Source organism: Elephantulus edwardii, unplaced genomic scaffold (genome assembly GCF_000299155.1).
Source record: "Elephantulus edwardii isolate Elephantulus edwardi_28Jun2011 unplaced genomic scaffold, EleEdw1.0 scaffold00146, whole genome shotgun sequence".
NCBI lineage: Eukaryota > Metazoa > Chordata > Mammalia > Macroscelidea > Macroscelididae > Elephantulus > Elephantulus edwardii.
In genome coordinates, this window is record NW_006399896.1 from 570,945 (window position 1) to 597,394 (window position 26,450).

At 37.6% G+C, this 26,450-nt stretch overlaps 1 protein-coding gene across 1 annotated transcript in view; it reads right to left on the reverse strand.

The window, feature by feature from the left end:
- The window catches only part of RAB3GAP2 (RAB3 GTPase activating protein subunit 2 (non-catalytic)), a 148,647-nt gene that overhangs the window by 85,260 nt on the left and 36,937 nt on the right, over window positions 1–26,450 (reverse strand). Inside the window, exon 2 of the mRNA XM_006894593.1 lies at window positions 17,834–17,898. Within this exon, the coding sequence (XP_006894655.1) occupies window positions 17,834–17,898 (65 nt within the window). The remainder of the gene's footprint in view (window positions 1–17,833; window positions 17,899–26,450) is intronic.

The window sequence follows — 26,450 nt, forward strand, 5'->3', positions numbered from 1 at the left end:
TCTATGTTCATAAGAGATACTGGCCTATAGTTTTCTATTTTGGTGGTGTCCTTTCCTGGCTTTGGTATCAAGGATATTGCTCAAATGACTTTTAAATTATCTTCAACAAGATTTTACTTTAAGTATTAACCCAGATGAAAGGAGAAGAAATAAATGCCTTTTCCTTAGAAGTAAGTTCAGAAGAACTCTATCACAATAATTGTTGACAGCCCTAACTCGGCACAGTCATCTCAAATGCACATTTTTACTAACAGGAAATCAGATAAAATAATCACATTGTTTCTTTATTGTCAATGGGGGGGGGGGGGGCGGAAAACCTCTTGTTTTTTAGATTTTGGTTTTTAAGCCTTCTATACCTCTTAATTTTCCTTTGTAACTGTGGGTCTGCAAGCATAAACTCCAAGTTTGCCACAATAAAGTTGGACAGTTATAGTTAAGAGTTCTGTATTATACAAAGGGGTTAGAAAATGCTACCATGCACTTAGAGTGTGTCATTTAATTTTATTATGATTTGATGCACTATGTAAAATTCGAATTCTAAAGCATAATTCTTAGTGTTTCAGACAATGTTAACTTGTTCTAAAAAACAATGAAGCAGTAGTCTTTTTTAAAAAAAAATCTTAAAGCAGCTTATTATTAAGGGAGCTCCAGAGCAGAATTTCTTGGTCTGGAGAGAAAGACAAACCAGGGGAAAATTATGCCCAGGTTGTGGTCTTACTGCAGATTTGACTCTTAACCCACAATGACTTGAGAGAACAGTTTTACATGAATGCAACTGCAAAACTGGTCTAAATTAATAATCAAGTAACTATCCTTTGTGACTAGCACTCAGTAGTCAATGTGTCAGATTCAGTAAGATATAAATCCTCTCAATGACAATTCCCAAACCCAAACAAAAAGTTTAAAACTGTAAGCAGGTTAAAAGTCTGTTGTTTTCTCCATAAACTTGTTTCTTCATAAACTTAAAAAATAGCAATATACTAAAAGGGTTGTATACTTTCTGGGTGCCAACACTATTATGATAGAGAAAAGGAGGAATAACACACACACACACACACACACACAAAATGCTGCAAAAACCTCTGGGAAAGACAGATGTGTGGAACAAATACATGTTACTTGGTCATAGGAACAGAGGGACAGCAATTCTACACTGAGAATAGGGAGTAAAATGTCAGAGATTTCTTCCCTGTGGAAATGTCTCCTATACTAAACTCCACAATGAACAGAAATTCAGAAAAATAGTAGTGATTATGAGGATGGCACAGACTAATGTACTGAGTTGTATCTGACTGTAGCTGACAAGATGACACCTAACAGGAAGGAGTGGAGTTAGGGTTACATAAAAAAAATGCTATACAGACATAACTAGGATGTTTTAGGAAACCAAATAGTTAAGGCATAAACGTACAATCAAACTCAGTGGCTAACAAACCACAAACTCATCAAGTAATTTTACTTTACACTATAGAAGTATTTGTATTTAAAAGTTAGTTGGGCCCTTGGGCCTGGGGCCCTCTAACCTGGTATTAATTATGTTTGGGGAGAACATTGTCTTAGGTGGTACAGCACTTGTCTGTCAGTTTGCTGTACTGAGATAACTTGGGGCTATTTATAATACTGAAAGCTGTGCCACTGGTGTGTCAAATGCCATAAGGGTTACCCATGGTAGACAGGTTTTGGTGGAGCTCCCTGATTAAGACAGACTAGGAAGCAGGATAGGCCATCTACTTCTTTTTATCACCCATGAAGAAAGCAAAACATTATTACAAAAAGAGAGGAGAAAGAAAAAAATTCAAACGGATGTCAGAAGATATACTAAATATTATAATGGAGCATCGAAAATGCAAAACAGAAACATGTTGAAGTAAAAGAGCTGAACAGAAGATTTCAAAGGGCAGCTTGGGAGGACAACACAAAGTATTATAATGGAATGTGAAGAGAGCTAGAATTGGAGAATAAAAAGGTAAGAACTTGCTCTGCATTTCTTAAGTTGAGAGAATTGTAAAACCAAATTTAAGCCTTAAGTCACAATATTGAAAATGCAATATATTGAATGACTCAGAAAGATTCAAAAGAAGTTGGAGGAATGAACACTGCATTTAAATTGATGAGAGAAAGAATTGTCTAAAAGAAATATCTGATAAGGTATTATATACATGACAACAGTCCAGAGTAAGAGGTACATAGCAAAGTAGACCGGGCGGGGGTGGGGGTAGGTAGCTGTGCAACAATGAAAGAATCTTTTTAAAGAGAAAATCAAACTGGGGGCTAGGGGTGGTAAGAAGGAAAATGTGCAGTAATGAATTAATAGAAATCGAAGTTTTCTGTAAACTTTCATTAAAATATCAATAAAGAAATTTTTTTTTATAAAAAGATGATGATGATGGAGGGAATACAGAGTCACTGTACCAGAAAGAATTGAGTGACACTGAAAAATTTAGGAAATATTACATGAACAGGAGCCAATGGTAATGAAGGAGGAAGTGGAAGCTGTATTAAGTGTGTTGGTAAAAATAAGGCCCCAGGAATCGATGGCATATCAATTGACTTGTTTCAACTAAAAGATGCAGTCTTGGAAGTGCTCACCAGTCTATGTCAGAAAATGTGGGGGAGAGTCGTCTGGCCAATAGATTAGAAGAGGTCCTTATTAGTTACAATTCCCATGAAAGGTGATCCAACTGAATGTGGAAACTATTGAACGATGTCATTAATATCATTTGTAAGTGAAATACCTGCTGAACATCATGAAAAATGGCTAGAACAGTACATAGATAGGAAACAGCCATAAGTTCAAGCAGGATTTAGAAAAAGGCTGTGGCACCAGGGATATCACTTTTGAGGTCAGATGAATCTTGGCTGCAATTAGGGAATACCAGAAGAATGTGACACTTGTACTTTACTGACGATGAAAAGGCATTTGACTGTTTAAATCATAACAAGTTGTGGCTGACATTGAGAAGAACAGGAGTCCCAGAGCACTTAATTTTGCTCATGCAGAACCTATATCTGGACCAGCAGGCTGTTGTGCAAACAGTGCAGGGGAATACTGCATAGTGCATCAGGATTGTATTCTCTCTCCATACCTATTTAATTTGTATACTGAGAAAATTATTTAAGAAGCTAGACTCTATGAAGAGGAGTGTGGCATCAGGATTTTAGGGAGACTCATCAGAAACCTGCTTTAAGCAGATGGCACAGCCTTGCTTGCTGAAAGTGAGGAGGACTTGAAGCACTTGTTGCAGCAGCCTATGAACTGCATCTCGATGTCAAGAAAACAAAGATTCTTACCACTGGACCAATAGGCCACATCATAATGGATAGAGAGGAAACTGAAACTGAAACAGTTTCATCTTGTGTGGATCCACAATTAACATCCTTGGTACCAGCAGTTAGGAAATAAGGAGATGCATGGCACCTCTCCAAAAAGAACTGGCAGACAAAGAATTTCATGAAACATCATATGAGCAAGAGCCTGTGGTCATGAAGGAGGAAGTTCAAGCTGCTCTGAAAAAATTGGCAAAAAACATGGCCCTAGGAATTGACAGTATACCAATTGATTATTTCAACAAACAGATGCTGCCCTAGACGTGTTCACCACAATGTGCTAAGAAATCTGGAGGACAACCACCTGGCCAACAAACTGGAAGAGATCTTTATTTGTTCCCATTCCAAAGAAAGGTAATCCAACAGTGTGGATTGATTCAGTGACTGGGGAAACTGGAGTGGGTGTTGTTGGAGACAGTGAGGTTGGCACAGGACAGAGCAGGGTTTAGGGCTGTTGTACATAGGGTCACTATGAGTTGCAAGCAACTCGATGGCACATAACAACAACAATAACAACATGGGCATATAGTTTGTTGTGGTTTTTTGGTTGTTGTTGTTGTTTTTTTTTTTTAGTAGAGGGTTGTCTTTTATATATTTAACATGCTTAGCAGTATCTTTGACCAATATCCACCTGATAGCAGCAGCCTTTCTCCCATTCCCAGATGTGACAACCAAAATAGTCTTCCTCCAAGGGGGAGGCCATATTATGTCCAGTTGAGCGTCATTAGACTAACACAGGTTGTTTTAATGTTGACAGAAGACTACTGGCAAAGTAAGTGTTTCTACCAGTCAAAACTTAGGAGTCTTGATGAGAACAGACAAGCAGAGTCATCTTATCTTTGAAATAAGAATAATCTTAAGCATATCCTCTTTAAAATACCAAAGAGGAAGGATGTCTGTTTAGAGACCAAAGTGTGCCTGACTCAAGCCATGGTATTTTCCATTGCTTTATAAGAATGAGAAAGCTGAACAATGAACATCAAAAAATCCTTTAAATTGTGGTGCTAATAAAGAACATTAAATATACCATGGACTACCAAAAGAACGAAATCTGTCTTAGATGGAGTTTAATCAGGGTGTTCCTTAAAGGTAAGGATGATGAAATGTTATCTCACATGCTTAGGGCATATTGTCAGGAGGTGCCCATCTTGGAAAATAGAGGGTCCAAGAAATAGAGAAAGACACATGGCAGAGTTTTTAAGGATAGGCAGAGATTTCAATCTCCTATTCACAGGATCACTACAAGTCATAGTTGACTCAATGGCACCTAACAACAACAAACATCATGCCTCTATGTTTATAGAGGTTTGATGATGTTGCTAACTAAAAGTCTTGAGTCTTCAATGGCTTGAATCTAAGGGTAAACAAAGGCAATCTCCTGTCATTAAGATTTACAGCCTCATTTGACAAAATCCAACAACCTTCCTGATAAAGGCACTCAGCAAAAGTAGAACAGAAGGGAATTTCCTCAACATAGTGAAAAGTATATATGCAAAACCAAGAGCCAACATGATTCTCAATGGAGAAAGACTACAAACATTTTCCTTGCAAACAGGGACCAGACAAGGATGCCCACCATCCCCACTTCTTTTCAATATTGTATTGGAAGTGCTGGCTTGGGAAATACAACAAGAGAAGGAAATAAAAGGCATCCAGAATGGCAAAAGTTAAACTGTCACTGTATGCAGATGATATGATAGTGTAGACAGAAAAACCAATGACTCAACAAAAAACCTGTTAAGAGTTAATAGGCCAGTTTAGTAGAGTGGCAGGATATAAGATCAATATCCAAAAATCAATAAGATTCTTCTACAGTGACAAAGAGAACTCAGAAACAGAAATAAAGAAAGCAATACCATTTACAATAGCCAACCACAAATTGAGATACTTGGGAATGAAAATAATTGGAGATACAAGAGATCTATACAAAAATTCCTACAGAGCATTTCTGAAAGACACAATAAAAGACCTAAAGAAATGGAAAAATGTGCCCTGTTCATGAATAGGAAGACTCAATATAGTGAAAATGACAATTCTACTAAAGGAAATTTACATGTTCAATGCAATCCCAATCCAGATACCAAATTCATTTTTCAAGGAGATTGAAAGGGAAATTATCAAATTTATTTGGAGAGACAGGAAAATAAGCAAAACAGTTCTGAGAAACAAAAATGAGGTTGGAGGCATAGCACTCCCTGACCTCAAAATCTACTACACAGCAGTGATAACCAAAACAGCATGGTACTGGTTCAATGACAGACACATAGACCAATGGAACAGAATTGAGAACCCAGAAATAGACACAGGTATCTATGGCCAACTGATATATGACAAGGAAATCAAAGATATCAAATGGGGAAATGAAAACCTCTTCAACAAATGAAAACTAAACTTCCACCTGCAGAAAGCTGAAACAGGATCCACATCTCACACCATACACAAAAATCAACTCAAGGTGGATCAGAAACCTGGGAGTAAAGCCCCAAACAGTAACATTCTTAAGAGACAAAGTGGATCAAGCTTATATGTGTTAGTTGAAGGTATAAAGAGACTGCCAAATACAATCTGAAATGTACAATCTAAAGAGGATAAAATTGATGCATGGGACCTTCTAAAAATTTTATCTCTATGCACATCAAAAACTTTTTCCAATAGGGTGAAAAGAAAACTTACAGACTGGGAAAAAACATTTGGTAATTCCATCTCAAACAAGAGTCTTATAAAAGTTTACAGAATACTCCTGGGCCTCCACAAGAAAAAGAATGATAACCCAATTACAAAATGGGCAGAAGACATGGAAAGAATTTTCAAAGGAAGATATTCGAATGGCAAACAGACACATGAAGAAATGCTCCAAATCACTGGCAATAAGAGAGATGCAAATCAAAACCACAATGAGGTACCACCTCTCTCCAGTAAGAGTGGCAAAGTGTAACAGGGCAGCAAATAATAGATGTTGGAGAGGATCTGGCAAGAAAGGAACTCTTATACATTGTTGGTGGGATTGTAATAGGGTGCAACCATTCTGGAAGGCAGTTTGGCGCTTCCTCAAAAAGCTGAACATAGAAATTCCATATGACCCAGCTATTCCATTACTTAGAATATATCTTGAGAATATAAGAACTGAGGCATAAACTGGTATTTGTACACTAATGTTCATAGCAACATTATTCACCATCACAAGAACATGGAAACAGCCCAAATGTCCAAGCACAATTTAACATATTGAGAAATTATGGTACATTCACCCAATGGAATACTATGTAGCAGCAGGAGCAATAACTTTGAAAATTATTACCTAACTTGGGAGGGACTGGAGAGCATTATGCTGAGTGAACTACCTCAGTCCCATAAGGATAAATATTTTATAAGACCGTTACTGTAGAATGAGTAGAAGGACCAGGAGGGGTTGGAAATGCTGGAAGTAGAGGGATGTAGATGTGCAGGGGGAAAGGGGAATTAATCACTGGATTGTACAATTTGATGGGTGGGAGGGGTGAGAGAAATTAAAAGAATTTGTTCAAATTTGTATTTGAATTTTGTAAATAAACTAGTGGAAAAAAAAAAGATTTACAGCCTCAGAAATCCAGGGGGTCACTATTACTAAGAATTGACTAGATAATACTGAATTGGACGGGTGGGGGAAGGTTGTGCTGTTTTGTTTTGTTTATAAGGACATGTCTTTAGTATAATACAAGTGAACAACTTCTGCCTATAGGCCAATTTCATGTTTTTGTCTCATCTCTTACAAGAAAGATGGCAGTAGAGTCCAATGACAATGAAATAAGGCACAAGACTTCCAAATGTTCTAACAATCCTTAATCAAGTCATGCTACATTGCATTTCTTAGCTTGTAAACAAATATTTTTGTGGAATCACTATATGACCAGCATTCTTTCATCCTCTTTGAATCTGCTAACTTGTGACTCATCTTTTAAAATCTACTATATTATTTTCTATACAAATGGAGCATATTTCAGTCACTCTTGAATGAAAATTTTCCATGCTGACAGAGTGTATTACTCAAGACCTGCTGTACCTCCACCACTGTCCAGCAAGTCCTCAGCTCCAAACTTTTAACTCCTCTGATCATGATATACCAGAAACCTGTCTTGTCTATTAAGATTCAGGTTAAGCATTGTCAAGTTTCTTCTCAGATTGTCTCAGTTCTCATTATGGCATGAGACTAGGGAAAATACCCCCCTCTAATCACGTCTTTTTCACAGAAAAACATTATAATCCAAACCAAAAGCCTTTAAAAATCCTGCCAAAACCACAGCAAATTCATTTAATATATTTTACAAGAACGTCAATCAAAAAGTGCTTTCCTCCCACCCCAATTTTCCGGCCAACTACTGTTCTATTATGATATCAGCCACTTAAAATTAAGTTTGTACAGAGGAGGATCTTCTGCATTCTCTTCTATTCCAATTAATCTTGAAAGGCTGTTTTGTTTACTTTTCAGTCTCTCATTAAATATACTTATGGCCAGTAGATGAATTCTTAAATGCTACTCTTTTCATCTGTCAATATTAGCACGACGTGTGACATGGAAAAACCTGTAAGCCAAAAATTTTTGCCTCTTTTAACACAGAAAACAAAACTCTTTGCCTATTTGTTTTTGGAGGCTGTAGATCTTTACAGAAGAGACTATGCTTCTTTCCTTTCAGGAGTAGCAGTGATTAATTCTGGTTAGCAGTCTGACACATTACACATCACACCACAAGAGCCAAGTCCCTAAAACAACCAGTTCCATATTTGAATGCAGTTGACCATTACTGATAGTGGATATTAGGATATATTTTCTTCATTCACGAAGCTTTTGTGATAGTGAGTATCTCAGAAACAGAAAACCTAAAAGAGATTTCTTCCCCTTTCTTTAAAAAAAGCCTCACTCATCCAGATTCCTGGTTCTCTAAGCAATCCTTACTTTGTTCATCATAAAAAACAAAACAAAAACAAACCAATCAACAAAAAATAAAAACAAAAAAACTACCTACTCTCAAAGAACCCAGACTTGTGGAGATAAAAAGCACCCTGACTTTTGTACAGTTTTCTGCTAAGTGCAGGAGCAGCCAGGCGGCCTTCAGGTCAACTTCCCATGATAGGAAAGCCTTGTATGCTGGTGCTGAGCTCTTTTGTCATTCATTTGTTACACCACTGAAGTATTCCTACAGAGCAAAACACAACACCTACCTAGGGCAACTGTTACAAAAAGTCTTCCCCCGCCCCCCAATATAAATTTTTAGTTAACAGATAACTGTTATTTTAGAAATACAGGGGATTGATTCCATGTGGCTATAGTGCAGCTACTGACAAGGTGCTCCCTCGCTGAGGAGAAAAAGGTACACACTCCTGAGTCATTTGTTGACTATAGAGGAGCCTTGCGGCCAGGAGTGAAGGTGGAGGGTTTCAGTCACTGGGGCTTCTTTGTGTCCACTGGCCTCATTCACCCTCCATGGTGGTCAGGTTGGAGGGTGATAATAGCACTGCAGCTCAGGAAACCAAATGGAAGGGAGGGAACAGTCTATCCCTATGGAAGGGCCTTCAGGGGGTGGGTCAGGGCCACACTCTGCTCAGCCAACCCTCCCAGGGCTCTGAGGACTTTCTGAACCTCTTCCAGGGACTCCAGGCTCATCTTCCTCTCTGCCAACTCTCTTCTGCAAGGTGCTTTTCAAATCTCATCAATTTGACTTGGGACAGACCGTACCAGTTATGACCAGAATTAAGGGACCCACCAGAAGGCTGAAAACAGGAAGACAGAGGCCCATCTTTCACTAAAATTCATGAGGTGTATTCTTGGGTTGTCAGACAGCATGGTCATAATCACCAAGGGCAGTCACCAAACGGCCAGTCCAAAACCTTTATGTGCAGAAAGGTGGAGCACATCTATGACACTGTCTGGTCATTCTGGAACTTTTGCTACAATACACCTCACAGAACCCCTGGTGTTGTGCCAGAACCAACTGTCAACCTGAACTATCAGTGTGGTTGGGGGTGGCTGTGGGATTCAGACAATCAAATGTGCTTGTCTCCACGACTTTGCAATGTTCAGTCTTCTTTTCAACTTTCTTCTTTCTTTTTTAAAAATAACTTTTTTTCTTGTTTAGCTAGAAATGTACAAGCACTAGAAGACAAAAACTGACAAATGGGACCTCCTGAAAATTAAGTCCCTGTGTGCATAAAAAACTTTTCCCCAATAGGGTGAAAAGAAAATCTATTGGCTGGAAAAAACATTTGGCAATACCATCTTAAACAAGGGTCTTACAACAAAAATTTACAGAATCTTACAGGGCCTACACAAGAAAAAGACTGATAACCCAATCACAAAATGGGCAAAAGACATGAAAAGACTTTTCACAAAAGAACATATGTGGATATCCAACAGACACATGAAGAAATGCTCAAAATCACTGGCAAAAAGATGCTAATGAAAATCACAATGAGATACCATCTCACTCCAGTAGCAATGACAAAGTTTAACAGGACAACAAGCAATAAATGTTGGAGAGGACATGGAAAGATTGCAACTCTCATACACTACCGGTGGGATTGTAAAACAGTACAACCATTCTGGGAGGCAGTTTGGTATTTCCTCAAGAAAGTGAACACTGAAATCCCATATGATCCAACTACTGCACTCCTAGGAATATACCCCAACGAAATTAGTACTGAGACATGTACAGAGATATGTACACCTATATTAATAGTAGCATTATTCACAATAGCAAGAATATGGAAACAGCCCAACTGCTCATCAACAAATGAACAAATCGAGAAACTGTGGTATTGTTCACACAATGGATTACTATGCAGCACTAAAGAATAATAATTTTGTAAAATACTATATAACAGAATAGAATCTAGAGAACATTATGCTGAGGAAACAACTCAATCTTATAAGGCCAAATACCGCATAAGACCATTATTATAAAAATAGAAGGATAACTAATAAGATGTGTGTAAATGTCCAAAAGGCAAAGGCGAAAGGAGGCAGAAAAGAGAAGGGTGGAAATCACTGGGACAGCAAAGTTTAGTGGGTGACTGAGGTTGTGAGCATGAAGGAATACGTAAGAGTCAAGGGGAACTTGAAAACATGATGTAATAACAAAGATCAACAGTAATTAATGATATAAAATATAATGTATGTGAATAAAACAATGTAAATGTACATTTTGGCTGTTTTCATGTTCTTGAAATGGTGAATAATTGTGTTGTGAACATTGGTGTACAAATCTCAATTTGTGCCTCAGTTCTCATTTTCTCAGGGTATATTCCAAGTAGTAGAATAGCTGGGTCATATGGAATTTCTATGTTCAGCTTTTTTTGAGGAAGCACAGAACTACCTTCCAGAATGGTTGTACCATTTTTCAATCCTACCAGCAATATATGAGTTCCTTTCTTGCCACATCCTCTCCTACATTTATTACTTGCTTCCTTGTTAAACGATGCCACTGTTACTGGAGTGAGACAGTGCCTTACTGTGGTTTTGATTTGCATCTCTCTTATTGCCAGTGATATGGAAGCATTTCTTCATGTGCCTGCCCATTCAACTATCTTCCTCTGTGAAAATTCTTTCCATGTCTTTCACCCATTTTGTAATTCAGTTATTAGTCTTTTTCTTGTAGAGGCCCAAGAGTATTCTATAAACTTTTGTTATAAAGACTCTTTTCTGAGACGGTATTACCAAATGTTTGTTCCCAGTCTGTAGGTTTTCTTTTCACCCTTTTGAATACCATGCAGCATGCAGGAGCAATGATTTTGGAAATTATTTCCAAACTTAAGAGGGACTTGAGAGCATTATGCTGAGTAAACCAACTCAGTCCCACAAGGATGAATATTGTATAAAACCATTACTGTAGAATGAGTATAATGATCCAGGAAGGGTGGGAGAGAGTGAAAGCAGAGGGATGAGGATGCGCAGGGGGAGGGGGAGTTAGTCACGGGGTTGTACAATTTGATGGGGGCAGGGTGAGCGAAATAGAATTTGTTCTTAAAAACAATGTATTTGAATTTTGTAAATAAACCAGTAGAAAATTTAAAAAAAACAATGTGAATGAATTATTGTATGAAAACCAATAAAAACATTTACTTTTTAAAAAAAGATAAAAAGTCTTTTACTTTCTTCTCATCAAATTAATTTTACCCCAATGTCAACTGATGGAAAACACTGTAATTTAGGTAAAGTCCCAGATGAAACCATAGATTGACTTTAAAGACATCCTACTTTTCTAATCCTTATAACATCTTTTTGATGATTAACAGCTACTAGTGAGATTCTTTGGAGCTGTGGTGGCACAGTCCCTAGCAAACTGAGCTGCTAACCCAACACTTGTGATTTTTTTCAGGTTTCAATCCACAAGTTGCTCCTCAGGTGAAAGATGGGTAATCTCCTTCAACACAATTTGTTGTTAGGTGACATAGAGTCAAGTACGACTCATAGTGACCCTATGAACAACAGACCTGAACCTTGCCCTATCCTGTGCCATCTGCGTCATCTTTGACACACTAGAGCCCATTGCAGTCACTGTTTCAACCCATCTAAATAGGGATTTTCTTCTCTTTTACTGACCTTTGATCTTTCTAAACATGATGTGCCTTTCCAAAGATAGTCTCCTAGCAACATGTCTAAAATATGAAAGACAAAGCTTCACGATCTTTGCCTCCAAGGAGTACTATGACTGCACTTCTCCCAAACATGTCTGCTTGTTCATTTCACAGACCATGGGATCTTCAGTACTCATCTCCAACATTACATCTCAAAGGTGTCAATTCTTCTTCTGTCGTCCTTATTCACTGTTCAGCTCTCAGATGTGTAGAAGGTGATTGAAAAGATCATGCAGTTTAGTGCCTCTAAGAACCTGCTATGGGTTGGTTCTGACTCAATAGTATATAACCACACCAACCACCTCCCATCAAGATTTAAAGCCTCAGAAACTTGAGGGTTACTCTGAGCTGGAACTAACTCAAAAGCAGCCAGTTTGTGTTTTCTAATTGAGACTCCAAGGCTAGGGAGGTTTGGAGCTTGTTGTCTGTTCCTATCATGAATAGAAAAATTCTTTGGCCTTCTTTACAGTCTGATTAGGTAGGAGTCTCTGTTCCATTGTCTGCATATAACTGCTAAAACAGCAAAATTTATTCTGATTCTTGTTACACCTCTAGAATTGTTCATAACAGACAGTAACAGGAATACGAGAAGTCTTTCACTCAGTGGAGCAAAATTTCTAATAGCATTTAAAATATTTTCTTAGCAGAAACCTCATAATGGTATAAGGAAAGTTCTGGCTGAAGCTCTATGTCAAAGCTGAGGTCTTATGTTAGTTCCTGGTCACAGCATTATTATACTTAAAGTAAAAAGAAACTTCTTTTCACTTGATAAAAACCATCTATGAAAAATACTATAAAGCTATCATAGTTCAAAAGATTGAATTCTTTCTTTTTGTGTGTGTGATTTTATATTTGATTCTATAAGCACCAGATAAGGCTGCTGTCAGGGACCTCTCTAGAGTACTGAAGAGCAATGATGTCAGTCTGGAGACTAAGGTGTGCCTGACCCACGCCATGGTCTTCACAATTAATTACTATTCATCAGAGAGCTGAACAATAACTAAAGATGACAGAAGAAGGATCAATGCCTTTGAGTTGTGGTGCTGGAGAAGAGTGTTGAACACACTGCCAACTGTCAGGAGAACAAACAGGTTTCTCCTGGAGAAAGTGAAACCGGGCTTCTCCCTAGAGACAAGGATTTTGAGGTTCCATCTCACATACTTTGGGCATATGGTCAGGAGGGACCAGTCCTTGGAGAAGGACATCATGCTTGGAAGGGTGGAGGGACAGTGCAGGAGAGGAAGACCCCGGATGAGATCGACTGACTCAGTGACTACAGAAATGGGATTAAGTCTGTCAGAGACAATGAGATATGCTCAGGATAGGGCAGGTTTCAGAGCTAATGTACACAGGGTTGCTTTGAGTCGCAGGCAACTTGAGACGTAACAACAAGTACCACCTAGTGTTACTGTTCACCTTACAGATCTATTATTTGGCTCCATGTTGTGTCACAAGCATGAGTTCTGTTGCAGTCATAATACTATTTTTTTTCTTCACCTACTAAATAGTCTCCCTAGGCAAAGAGGGAGCTTTGGTGGCCTAGTGGTAAGGAGTTGCACTGCCTATATAAAGGGATGTGGTTCAAATCCACAAACTGCTTCACTGGAGAAAAATGGGCAATCTCTTGTGAGATTTACTCTCTCTAAAAGTCCACTGGAGGATCAGCTCTGGGTTGATACCAACACAATGGTACATAATAACAACAACTAGAAAAGTGTTGTTGTTTTTAATAATTTCTTTTAATTGTTCATACATACAAAACATATTCCAAATTAAAAGTTCTACATGTACAATTAGTGACATTTATTACATTCTTCTAGTTGTGAAATTCTGGGTATTACTCCCTCCATTAAAATAAACTTACTGTCCTCTAAAGTTTCTAAACTAATCTTTTGAGTTGCCATTTGGTCCCAAATAGCTTGATCTTAAAAGAATATGATACACAAGGAAAATATTTTTGGAGAATAGTGTTGAATATCCCATAGACTAACTAAAGAACAGGGGGTTTTATCTGGAAAAGATAGAGTGCTCCTTGGAGGCAAAGATAACAAAGCTTCCTCTCCCATATTTTAGGCATGTTACTAGGAAAGATTATTCCTTAGAAAGGGACATCAGGCTTGGGAACATGGAAGGATGGTGAAGGAGAGGAAGATCCTCAAGAAAGCAGATTGACAATGACTGTAGCAATCGGCTTGAGTGTGTGAGAGATTGTGAGGATGGCACAGGCTAGGACACGATTTGTATTTCTTATTAATAGTGTCGCTAAGAGTCATATTTAACTTGACAATACCTAACAACAACAACAAGAACAACAAGAAAGCACTGTTTGGATTTAAAACAGATTTGGGAGAATACTTTTTGTTTACGGTTTAAAGATTACCTCAGGGCAATACTTTCAGCATCTCCCTTCCACCTATCATCTACTCTCTAAAACTCCAGAAAGACCAGATTCCAGAGAATATAAAATTCTGTTCTGTATTTTTAGGTAGCAAGTGACTTGACGGTACATAACAACAAGTGGTATAACACTGGTCTGTCCATTTGCTGTACAGAGGTAACTCGTGGTTGCTGTGATGCTGAAGCCTGTGACAGTGATGTACCAATCATGGTAATGGGCACCCATGGTGGACAGTGTTGGCTGGAGCTTCCCGACTAAATCAAGCCTGGAAGCAGGAGCGGCATCCACTTCCAAAATGGCTTGCCTCCGGAAACTCTATGTACGAACAGTGCTCAGGCTGCTCGTTCATAGGGTCACTATAAGTCGTCTACGACTCGACGGCATTAAACAACAATAACAATGACGACGACCAAGAGAGAGCTATGTTGGCCTAGTGGAAGGAAGCTGTGCAACCAAGCTGGAGGTGGGTGATTGTCATCTGTGGCCCTCGGCCAGGTTCAAATTGTCTTCCTGTCAAACATTCTTCTAGGTGGTATAGCACTGGTCTGTGCGTTGCTGTACAGAGGTAACTCGTGGTTGCTGTGATGCTGAAGCCTGTGACAGTGATGTACCAATCATGGTAATGGGCACCCATGGTGGACAGTGTTGGCTGGAGCTTCCCGACTAAATCAAGCCTGGAAGCAGGAGCGGCATCCACTTCCAAAATGGCTTGCCTCCGGAAACTCTATGTACGAACAGTGCTCAGGCTGCTCGTTCATAGGGTCACTATGAGTCGTCTACAACTCGACGGCATTAAACAACAACAACTGGTGGCCTAGTGGCAAGAAGCTGCACTGCAATTTTGAAGTCATGTAGCTCAAGAACACCAGCTAAATGAAGAAGGATGTGCAACCTCCTCTTGTGTAATTGTCTTTGTAAATCCACCAAAGGGTGATCTATGGGTCAATCCCAATTTGACAGTACACAACAACAACAACAATATGACAGTGAAGAACTCTGTTTTCCACCATGTATCTCTCATTTTGCATTAGAATGGATACAGATTCCAATTTCCTCTTATCCACCAAATTTGTCATTTTCTGAGTTATTTTTTTAAATCTAACCAACTTACTAGGGATGAAAGGATATCTGGTTGTCGTTTTGAATTACATCTCTCTGATGGTTAATGATATCAAGAATCTTTTCATGTGCTTGGAAATTATCTGACCATTATCTCTAGTGAAATACCTGCTTAGTCTTCTGTCCATTTTATGATTGGGTTCTATGTCTTTTTTATTGTTAGGTGGTTCAAGCTTTGTTTTTGGATTATTAGTTCTTATCAGATATATGGTTTCCAAAAATATTTTCTTAGCCATGAGGTCCCATTTATTGTATTAAATAACTCATTATTAAAAGTCAAACCCATCAGCCCTGCTCCTGCATTTTTCAACTTTCTAAGAAAGTCGTTTTCACATTTAAGTCTTTAATAGATTTTGTTTTTCTGCATGCCATGAGACATGTATCCTGTTTCATTAATTTCCATGTGAAATCCAATTTTCGCTATACTATTTATTGAAAGCCTCTTCTTTCCCTAATGAGTATATTTAGGATCTTGCAAAATCAGTTATGTATTTCTGAACTTTTAATTCCTTTTTTCTTTTTTATTAATTTTAATAAACATTTACAGAGATTTTGGATTTTCATTCATTCATTGCTGCACTTTTCTCCCTGCCCACCCCTCCCCACCAGTTTGCTCCTCTCTTTGAAAAGAAAATTCCTTCATTGGTATACAATTCCCCCATCCCTTCTATTCCACTGGCCTATGTGTCTGTTTTCATATCAATATGGAGGCAAGGCTTGCTAGAGGCTCCTAGGTGTTATAGAAAGCCAAGTCTTTTTCCTTTCTGTATATGAATGAAGACTATGTTGTTCCACATGCTCCTGACTACCAGGCTACATCTGGGAGAACAAGCCTTAGGATGAAGCCAAGACTGGAGATGCAGAGAAGACAGAAGGAAAGAACTTGAGTATTTGATGACACTATTGAGATCTAGTCAATCAAATCAGGTGCCCAACCATCTCTAGATTTCCTCTTATGTGAGCTAATAAATTTACTTGTTATTCAAGTCAGCCGATATTAGATACGCTACATTCAGCTGAGAAAATATAGACATAGAAGAACTTTTTTTATCTTGGTTCTTGCTGTATCTTTATCATCTAAGAAAAGACCTAGAATTTGGCATTTAAATAGGTGTCAAATGAATAAACAAAAGAATTTAAAATAATAATTTATTAAGAAGAAAGTATCCTAAAACAAATATTCTGCATTTAGCCCACTTAGTCATAAACTCATTAAGTTCCTTACAAGTAAGAGTCTATTTAAGTACTACTAAAGCAGGCACAATGAACAAGGTTGATGGAAGAAGAATCAATGCCTGATTCTTTTGATTCTGAATATCCCATGGACTGCCAAAAGAACAAACAAATCTGTCTTAGAAAAATTATAACTAGGGTGTTCTTTGGAGGCAAGGATAGTGAAACTTGGTATCAAGTATTTAGGGCATGTTGATAGGACGGGCTGGTTCTTAGAAAGGAACATCATGCTTAGAAAGGTCAGCAAGTAAGGGAAGACTCAATGAGATGGACTGATACAGTGACTATAACAATGAGTTCAACAATATCAGGGATGATTAGGTTGGCACAGCATAGACCAAGTCTCAGAGCTGTTGTTCATAGGATCATTATGAGTTTTAGTCAACTCAACGGCACCTAACAACAAGAAACGGGCACAAAAATATTTGTGACATTGATTTTAAAATGTTGGTTTAACAGTGAAATGTGGCATCATTACAAAAACATATCTTTTGTAAGAAGAGGTCTAAAACAACAACAAAAACAAAAGCAGATACTATCTGCTCAATGACAACCCCATCACATTAAAACAGAACTGGCGATCGTCAGTTAGGAATTTCTTCTGCAATGCCTGTAGATAGACTCAAGTTTTCAATCACTGATCAGCAGCTAAGCACATTATCTGATGTACTTCCCAAAGACTCCAGAAAGTCAGGGAGTCTGGGGCCATTACAGCTTCTGATAATGCATCTATCTGATATGAATAATGCCCATGATTACAGCCTAATGAATGACCTTTTGAAATTGGAACAAAATTTGTACCAGTGGATCAACCTGCAGCCAAACAATAAACAGGCCTGCAACAGACCAAGAATACCAGAGAGGCACTCACTCCTTAGAAAAATGAACCAAATAAGGTCAAAAGAGGGGCATGTGCCCAAGAACCAAGCCTAGACGGCAGGGAGTACGGAGCACTGAATGTGAATTAAATGGAGGATGGAAATGTGAATTAAAAGGAGGAAGTGGAAAAGTTACATTGAAGTTATTTTAATATTATAAAACAAGATGTGTATGAATGGTTGCATGAAAACCAATCTGCTTTGTAAACTTTCACTCAAATCACAAAAAAATTTTAAAAGACCAAGCATGCATGCATTTACAAAGACTTACAGGTTCTTGAGATTCTGTTTCTTCCCATGCTCCCCAACCATCATCTTCCCAAATCGTTGATTTACCTATTTTAAAAAAGATAAAAAATGCTACTTAAAATATCCTAAAACTCTTTTCTCTAAACATAATAGCATCAAACCCTTCATATATCTGATGTTGAGAAGAAAATCACAGCAAATTGTATCATACCATATTTTACTATGTATAATAAACTTAGTATTTAAAAAATATTCCCTCGATATACTCAGAGTTCTTTAAAACTTGCAAAATTACCAGTCTGCTCTCTAGCAAATTAATTTAGTTAGGATATCTTCTATCCTACTAACTTTTCCACTGTACTAAAAACAATTGCTTTACTGAGCTAAAGCAACCACAAATCCAAACCAAAGCAACTGTCATCAAGGTATTTCCAACTCATAGTAACCCTCTGGACAGAACTGTTCCACAGGGTTTTTAAGACAGCAAATCTTTATGAAAGCAGACTGCCTCGTCTTGCTCTCTAGGTGTTGCTGGTGGATTTAAACTGTTGGTCAGGAGATGAATGTTCAATGACTTCCCCACCAGAGCTCCTTGAAAGCAATCAGGCAATTCTATTTCACAGTTCTAGAAAAGGTACTGACTCTTGAATGAAAATGAAAAGTAACCAAGTAAGTATTGTTGTTGTTAAGTACACCACTCTGAAAATCATGATTCCATTTTTTAAGTTACTGTAACAATTATGTATCTAAAAAAAAAATAATGTATCTGTCAAATCACCCTAATTGCAAAAAGACCAGGCAGAATTGCAGCCAAAAGTCACCCATGAATTAATTCATTAACATACGCAGCATCCTCCTAGTGCTGGGTGTGCTAGGAGCAAGAATTACAGAAGGAAATAAATTTTCAGGGAACTTAGTCTATCATATAACCTCTGAGTAGTACAAAATAAAACTACTAAAAATATGTTTTTTCTCCTCCATATTAATACAAACAGTACCAGACTCATTTCATAAGGATTCATATCACTAATCAAAAGAAAGAAATTTGGAGTTCCTGCAGAGTCCTTCATGCCTTAATACAAAATATCTGAGAAAGACCTTGAAAAAAACTTTATGTAAAATATTCATGTTCAGGATATTCATTTGCTACTAAAAGAATGGCAAGATAATTCAATGGAATATCTGCCATTGTAAGAGGAATACATTTTTTAAAAGGAAATCAGCATATAAACAGAGGACAGGGGAAGGTGAAATATAGCTGTCCCTTCGGTAGGATACCAGATATATCTGTAGAATGAACAAGAGAAAATGTATTCTAGTCAATTTAAAAATAGGTAAGACTTATAAACTGAAAAAGAAACAAGCAACACTTTTGTGCTTATTTCTACTCAATATCATTCATATGTCAGTGATTTAATATTGGCTGCCTCTTCACTTTAGTTAGAGGAGCTCTGGTAGCTTAGTGGTAAGGAGGTACACTTCCAATTCAAAGGGCACATGGTTCGAATCCACCAGCTGCTCCATGAACAAAGATGGGCAATCAATCTCCTCCTATGCAATTTGTCACCTATGAAAATCTGCTGCAGGGTTGGTTCCAACTCAATGGTACATAACAAAAATAACCCAACTTCTGTTGGAAATAATTTCATTCTTCCTTACAGACTGCTATTTGACAACTATTATCAATTGTTAATTTTACCAAGATTTTTTTTCCTTTGGCTTCAAATTATGCAACAAGGGCAAACACCATCAACATAAAACAATAAGATGGCTACAGAGGAAAGAAGGAAATGAGCTGATGAACATCTAATAAAGCTGATAGTTATATAAGGCTTTTTCTTCACACACAGTCTTGGTAAATTTTCCATGTTCTCAAATCATTATCATTAATGATGTTTATTAATAGATTATAGCTCAAGTTTAGAGATAACCAAAGCAATGTGTTTAGCATTTGTTTGAGAACGATATGGTAAGAAACTGCATTGCCAATGCAAAGGTATATAGTTTGAGTCCACCAGCTGCTCCACAGGAGAAAGATGGGTAATCTCCTGTACAATTAACTGCCTCTGCAAACCTGCTAGAGGTCTGTGTTGGGTCTGACAACTATAATGCAGTTCGTTGGAGGATTTTTTTTAATTATGATTTTAATGAAAGTTTATAGAGAACTTGGATTTCCATTCATTCATCGTTGCACATTTTCCTCCCTGCCCACCTCCTCCCTGGAGGATTTTTAAAACAATGTTCAGTTTTATGTTTATATAGACTACTACAATGAGATAGATCTTCAGGTCTATAAATTTGATGTAATCATAGAAAAATAAAGACTAATTAACCTATTGTTACTAAAGCCATCATTGTAGGTGAGCTCTGCTGGCCTAGTGGCAAGAAGCTGTACTGCAATCCCAGAGGCAAGCAGTTCAAATCCACCAGATGCTCTGCTGGAGGAGGGACAATCTCCTGTACCGGTCAGATCTAATTTGACAGTATACACACACAAGAAATTTTAAAAAAGGCGTTGTTGTGTGCCGTTGAGTTACAACTGGCCTGTATTTGACCCTCTGGTGGGTTTTCAGAGGGACAAACTAAATTAATTAAAATTGTCTTTTTCCTAAAGATAAACTGAAATTAATTCCATTTGACTGCCTATTTTAAGATGTTGTTGTTATTAGGTGTTGTCAACTTTGATCACAGTCATCTATGGATAACAGAACTGAACCTTGCTCTAAACTGCATCCTCACAATCTCTGACATGCTTGAGCCCACTGTTACAGTCACGGTGCCAATTCATCTTCATGAGGGTCATCCTCTCTTTCTCTGATCCTCTACCTTTCCAAGCAGAATGTCTTTTTCCAAAGACTGGCTCTTTGTCTCCATGAAGCACCTTGGATGCACTTAGAAGAATAAAAATATCCAAGTCTGTTGTGGGCTAGAAGAATTTGATAGCAATGTCCCAAGCCCTGGTATTAATATGAGGTAAATCAGTTAAACAAGCATATTCCAGAATGAAGAGCCACCATCTTTCTCAGGATGATCTAAGTCCAGTGTAAAGATTCCAACATCCCACAAACCACATAAAAATAAAAGCCAAACCCATTTCCTCCAAGTCAGTGCTGACACACAGGAACTCTACCAGATAGCACAGAACTGCCCCTTAGAGTTTCCTAAGCTATACTCTTTTTGGAAGTGGACAATCATGTCTTTGTCTTATGGAGAGGATTGTGGATACAAACTGATAATCTTCTGTTCTGTTCCTAAGCTGTTAATCAAGGACTGTCTCAAATAAAAAAGTCCTTGCCCACATTACCAAGTCTTTGCCCAGATCCTTCCCATTTGCTTCCCTGACCAAACTGTGCAGCCCTGTGTTTTCACCCCATCTATCCTCACCCCTTCACTCCCCCTACTCCCCCCTTGAATTCCTGTACATGTTTTACTACTTATCCTTCTATTTTTACAATAATGGTCTTACACAGTATTTGTCCTTAGGAGATTGCTAGTTCACTCGACATAATGCTCTCTAGCCTCTTCCAAGGTAAGTAGTATAAAACACAATGTATATAAACTTTGCAAGCAAACCAATTAAAAAAAGTAAAATAGAATATATATGAATGTATGAAACAATATAAATCAACAATTGTATAAAATACAATGTATATGAAACATAATGTAAAGGAATTATTATATGAAAACCAATTAAAAGTATTACTTTAAAAAGCCACTGGCAATTAGCACTCATTCAAGTCAAAGCCTTGCTTATAAATCACAGGGTCATTTTATGAGTTTTCTCCCTTACTTACAAAATAAATCAACACTCATCAACTTTGTTTCCATAATCTTAAAGAAAAGTACAATCTAACAAAATCAAGGAGAAAGTGATTAAAATTGTATTCACATTCAATGCTTTCACAAAGCCAGAATTGGTTTCTCCTGCAAATATCCCCACACCCCAAGAGAGTTTTTAAACTTTTTCAAGGAAAGCATTAAAACAATGATTAGGCATAACATGCAGGAGGTTTAACAGTGCCATGCAAGAGAAAGATAAGGTTGCCATATACGCAATTTAAAATTAGCCTTATTAGACAGTAAAAAAAAACAGGTGAAATGAATTTTAGTGATATACTGTATGTAACCTAAAATAATCAAGATAATGTTTTAACATGTGATCAATACAAAATTATTATTTTGTATTCTCCTCATACAACCTCTTCAGAATCTGTAACCTTATACTTCAGACTAGACACATTTCAAACACTGAAATGCCTTATGTGACCAATGGCCACAATAAAAGAGAGAATGATGATTAGGTCATTGGTGCCTGGTTGCCCTGACCAGATGGCCAGTTTCGTAGTTATATGACCTCAGGCAATTTGGTTAATCTCTTCCTGTCTCTGATGGCCTTGTGGGTAGAGAGCTAACTACACTGTCAACCCAAAGGAGAGTAGTTTTACTTGACCATTTCCTCTGAGGGAGAAAGATGACCAAACTCCTCCAGTGTGATTTACAGCTTCTTGTTCTGACTTGACAGCACATATACAACTACTTGCTGCCTCAGTAGCCCCCTTAGCAAAATGGAGTAAACAACTCTATCTCCTCTAGAGTTATTATGACAAGTAAATGAGTTAATATATACAAAACACTGGGGACAGTGCTTAGCACATAAGGGCCCTAGATTGTTGTCTGTCGCCAATGAGTCAACGATGACACATAGGAATCCTATGAAGAATACGCTGGAACCCTGCCATATTCTTGCCCATCCCCACCTTGCTGGAGCCCACTGTCACAGTCACTGTGTCAATTTTTTAAGGGTCTTCCTCTGACCTTTGACTTTTCCCAGAATGATGTTTTTTTCCAAGGACTGGCCACTTCTGACAACATAATCAAAGTATGTAAGACAGAGTTTCATATCCTTTCCTCTAAGGAACACTTTGGAGCATCTTCTCTGAGACAGATTTTTCTTTTGGCAGTCCACAGTACATTCAGAACTCTTCAACACCATAATTCAAAGGCATGGCTTTTTTCTTCAGTATTTTTTATTCACTGTCCAATTTTCAGATGCATAAGGAGCAAGGAACAATATCATGGCTTGGAACAGGCATACTTCAGTCTTTTTAGCATCTTTAAAAAGGTCCTTCCTAAAACACAGCATTTGATTTTTTGATTGCTATTACTAGGTATACCATGGGTGTTGACTGTGAATTCAAGTAAAATGGAATGAATCCTTGACAACTTCACTATTTCCACCAAGATTTTTTATTTTCTTAATGTTAAAATGTAACCCGCATAAAGGCTGTAGTTTTTAATCTTCAAGCAAGATTGTATCATATGATGTGTCATAGGCTGTTGATGAGTCTTCCTCCAATCCTGATGCCACATTCTGTTTTAGATAGTTCAGTTTCTCAAATTATTTACTCAGCATACAGGCTGAATAGGTATAGAGAAACCCTGATTCATACCTTTTCTGATTTTAAACCATGCAGTGTTCCCTTTTTTCCTTCAGGTAACTACCTCTTGGTCATAGGTTTCACATGAGCACAATTCAGTCTAGGATTCCCAATCTTTTCCACTTGATCAATGATCTCTCTCCAAATAGATCATTCTCATTTTTATTTATGCTTTGCTCCGCCCACACCTTATAACTGAATGTGTTCCGAATTACCAGATTAATCCTTCATGATGTTTTCTCTCACCCTCCTTGCTAAACCACAGTAATTGACTGTGTTTCTTACTCAGAACTTAATTATGTTTGGTCATATGTTGCATTGTTTGTTAACCTCTAATTATCTAATTTACCATGACATATAACTTGTCTACTCAAATACTAAGTTCTTGAAAATCAGACAATGTGTATAATTTGTATGTACCAATACTTACCAAAGAACATTTCTCAGCCCTTACATATTTACTGAATTAATAATCTTTAAACATTCTTAATCCAAATACTTTCTCATGTATCCACATTAAAGTGGCTAGATTTAAATAAGTATTTTAAGCCACCATGAACAAAGCTGTTGCTTCTAAATCTTTTCCATTTCACAGGGAGTACAAAAGAACTTCATTTTTCATTAATTTTATGTAAATGGACTTTATATCCATAACCACACTCATAACTTGTGTCTTTCAAATAATTTTTCTATATAAAACTCATCACTTGTCAATTCCCCACATGTTTCAGAGCAGAACTGCATTCAATAGGATTTTCAGTAGCAGTAATCTTAGGGAAATAAGTTGCCAGACTTTTCTTCCAAGACACTGCTGGGTGAATTCAAACCAACTCAGTTAAACAGCTGAGAGAGTACAAACTGTTTGCATCACTTAGGGACTCATAAAACTACATTCTTATTTAATTAGTGAAAAAATAAATAAAAATACCAATTTCAAACTTTAGTTTTCATCAATAGGAAAAATACAGTAATTTTGTTCTAAGTAGCAGAATTTGACTGTGTAAGAAGAAAATCCTCCAATAATCTAGTTTAGCTTGACATGGATTAACAATTGTCCATTATTTTACATAAAGGAGACATGGTGGTTGACAGTTAAACACTTGGCTACAAATGAAAAGGCTGGTGGTTTCACAGGAGAAAGACCTGGCAATATACTTCCATAAAGATTATAATCAAGAAAATGCTATGGAGAAGTACTACTCTGTCACAACCATCAGAAGTTGTGTACTATGACAAGAGGTACTATGAGTCACAACTAATAACTAAATAACTCAAATCACTGTCACTGAGTTAATTCCAACTTACAGTACCTCTTCACTGGATTTACAAGGCTTTAAATATTTATGGGAGAACACTGTTTATATTTTTCTTCCAAGAAGCCTCTGATGGATTCGAGCTGCTGGAGTCTCACACTTTTGTTTGTCAGTACAACACAAAACTGACTACCAGGGCTGCTATAACTGCACGAAACAAAACATATGTTTTTGTGAAAGGAGCAGTTTGCAATATGAGGGCAGATGATCTAACCTCTACCCACTTCATAAAGGGGATCTGTTTCCATCAATATTATCAATAGAGGCAAACAGACAGCTGCTAGGTTACACACACCACCTCTAACGCTCCTGCATCTTTTTCTACTAATCATATCGGTCATTACTAACTCACAAATTCTACTCAGAAGTGTAGTACCAAGAGTGGGGTTTATGAAGGAAACAACTTGGGAGTGTGGGGAAAGCAAAGAATATCACCCAATGCAAGTGAAAGTTTTAGCCTAGTAGTCTCAAGATACAATTCCTCAATTAGTCATGCAATAAGCTGAAAGACAAGAAGTCAAGAAATCAAACAACATACTGCCAAAGATCTCCTTGAAGTATTAAAGATCAAGGATGTCACTTCACTTTAAAGACAAAGATACACCTGGTCCAAGTCATGGTACTACTTTATAAGCATATGAAAATCAGACAGTAAATAAGGAAGACTGTAGAATGGATGCCTCTGAATTGTAATGTTGGCAAAGAGTATCAAATATACACTAAACTGCCAAAAGAACAAACAAGTCTGTCCTGAAAGTACAGCTAGAATAATCCTGAGAATCTCTTAATATGAGCATAATACAATAGCCAGTCCCAAGCAGAGGATCAGTGAAAGTGAGGAAGAACTCAAAAGCCGACTGAAACAGTTACAATAACAATGGATTCAAGAATAGCAGAAAGTGTGAGGATAGATTAGAATTGGACAGGGGTTTGTTCCAGGAGTCAGAACTAACTTGACAGCACCTCAAAACAACATATGTGTATGTGTGAGAGAGAGACAGAGAAAGATTCTTAAATTGTGTTTGTACTCTTAACGAATTACTAGATGGTATAAGTGTTTCACAGTGAACATACTGGATTACTAACTAAAAGAATATGCTTGATCTGCTAAAAGGTACCCTTAAAGAAAGGGGACTGGTCCTTGGAGAGGGACATCGTGTTTGGGAGAGTGGAGGGACATGCAGGAGAGGAAGACTCTTGATGAGATGGATCAATTCTGTGATTGGAGTGGTGGGAGTAAGTGTGTTGCTGACGGCGAGGTTGGCACAGGATAGAACAGCATTTAGGGCTCTTTACGTAGGGTCGCTATGAGTTGCAAGCAACTCGACAGCACATAACAACAATCTACTTATGAAAAAAAAAATTATCCTGTGGAGTACAGATCTATTCTGACACACATGGAATTATTATGAGCTGGTAATTGAAAGAAGTTACTCTACAATGCAAATATTCTTTTTGCAATGGTAAATAAAACAGGTTCTACTGAAGACAGATGTGCTACATTGGGGAAATCTGCCATCAAGGACCTAGCTGAAGTTTTAAAGAGCAAAGATGTCAGTTTAAAGACTATGGTGCACCTGATCTGAGCCATGGTCTTTCAATTGGTTCCTATGCATCAGAAAGTTGGACAATGCATAACAATGACAGAAGAATTTATGTCTTTGAGTTGAGGTGCTAGAGCAGAGCACTGAATATCACAGGGACTACCAAAAGAACAAACATGTATGCCTTGAACAAAGTGCTACCAGAGGCAAGATTCTTAAAAAAAAGACGGGGAAACTTCATCTCCCTTATTTTGTATTTTCAGGAGGAACCAGTTCTTGGAGGGAGATATCATGTTGGGAAAGGCAGAGGTTAGAGAGAGGAAGACCCTCAAGAAGATGGAACA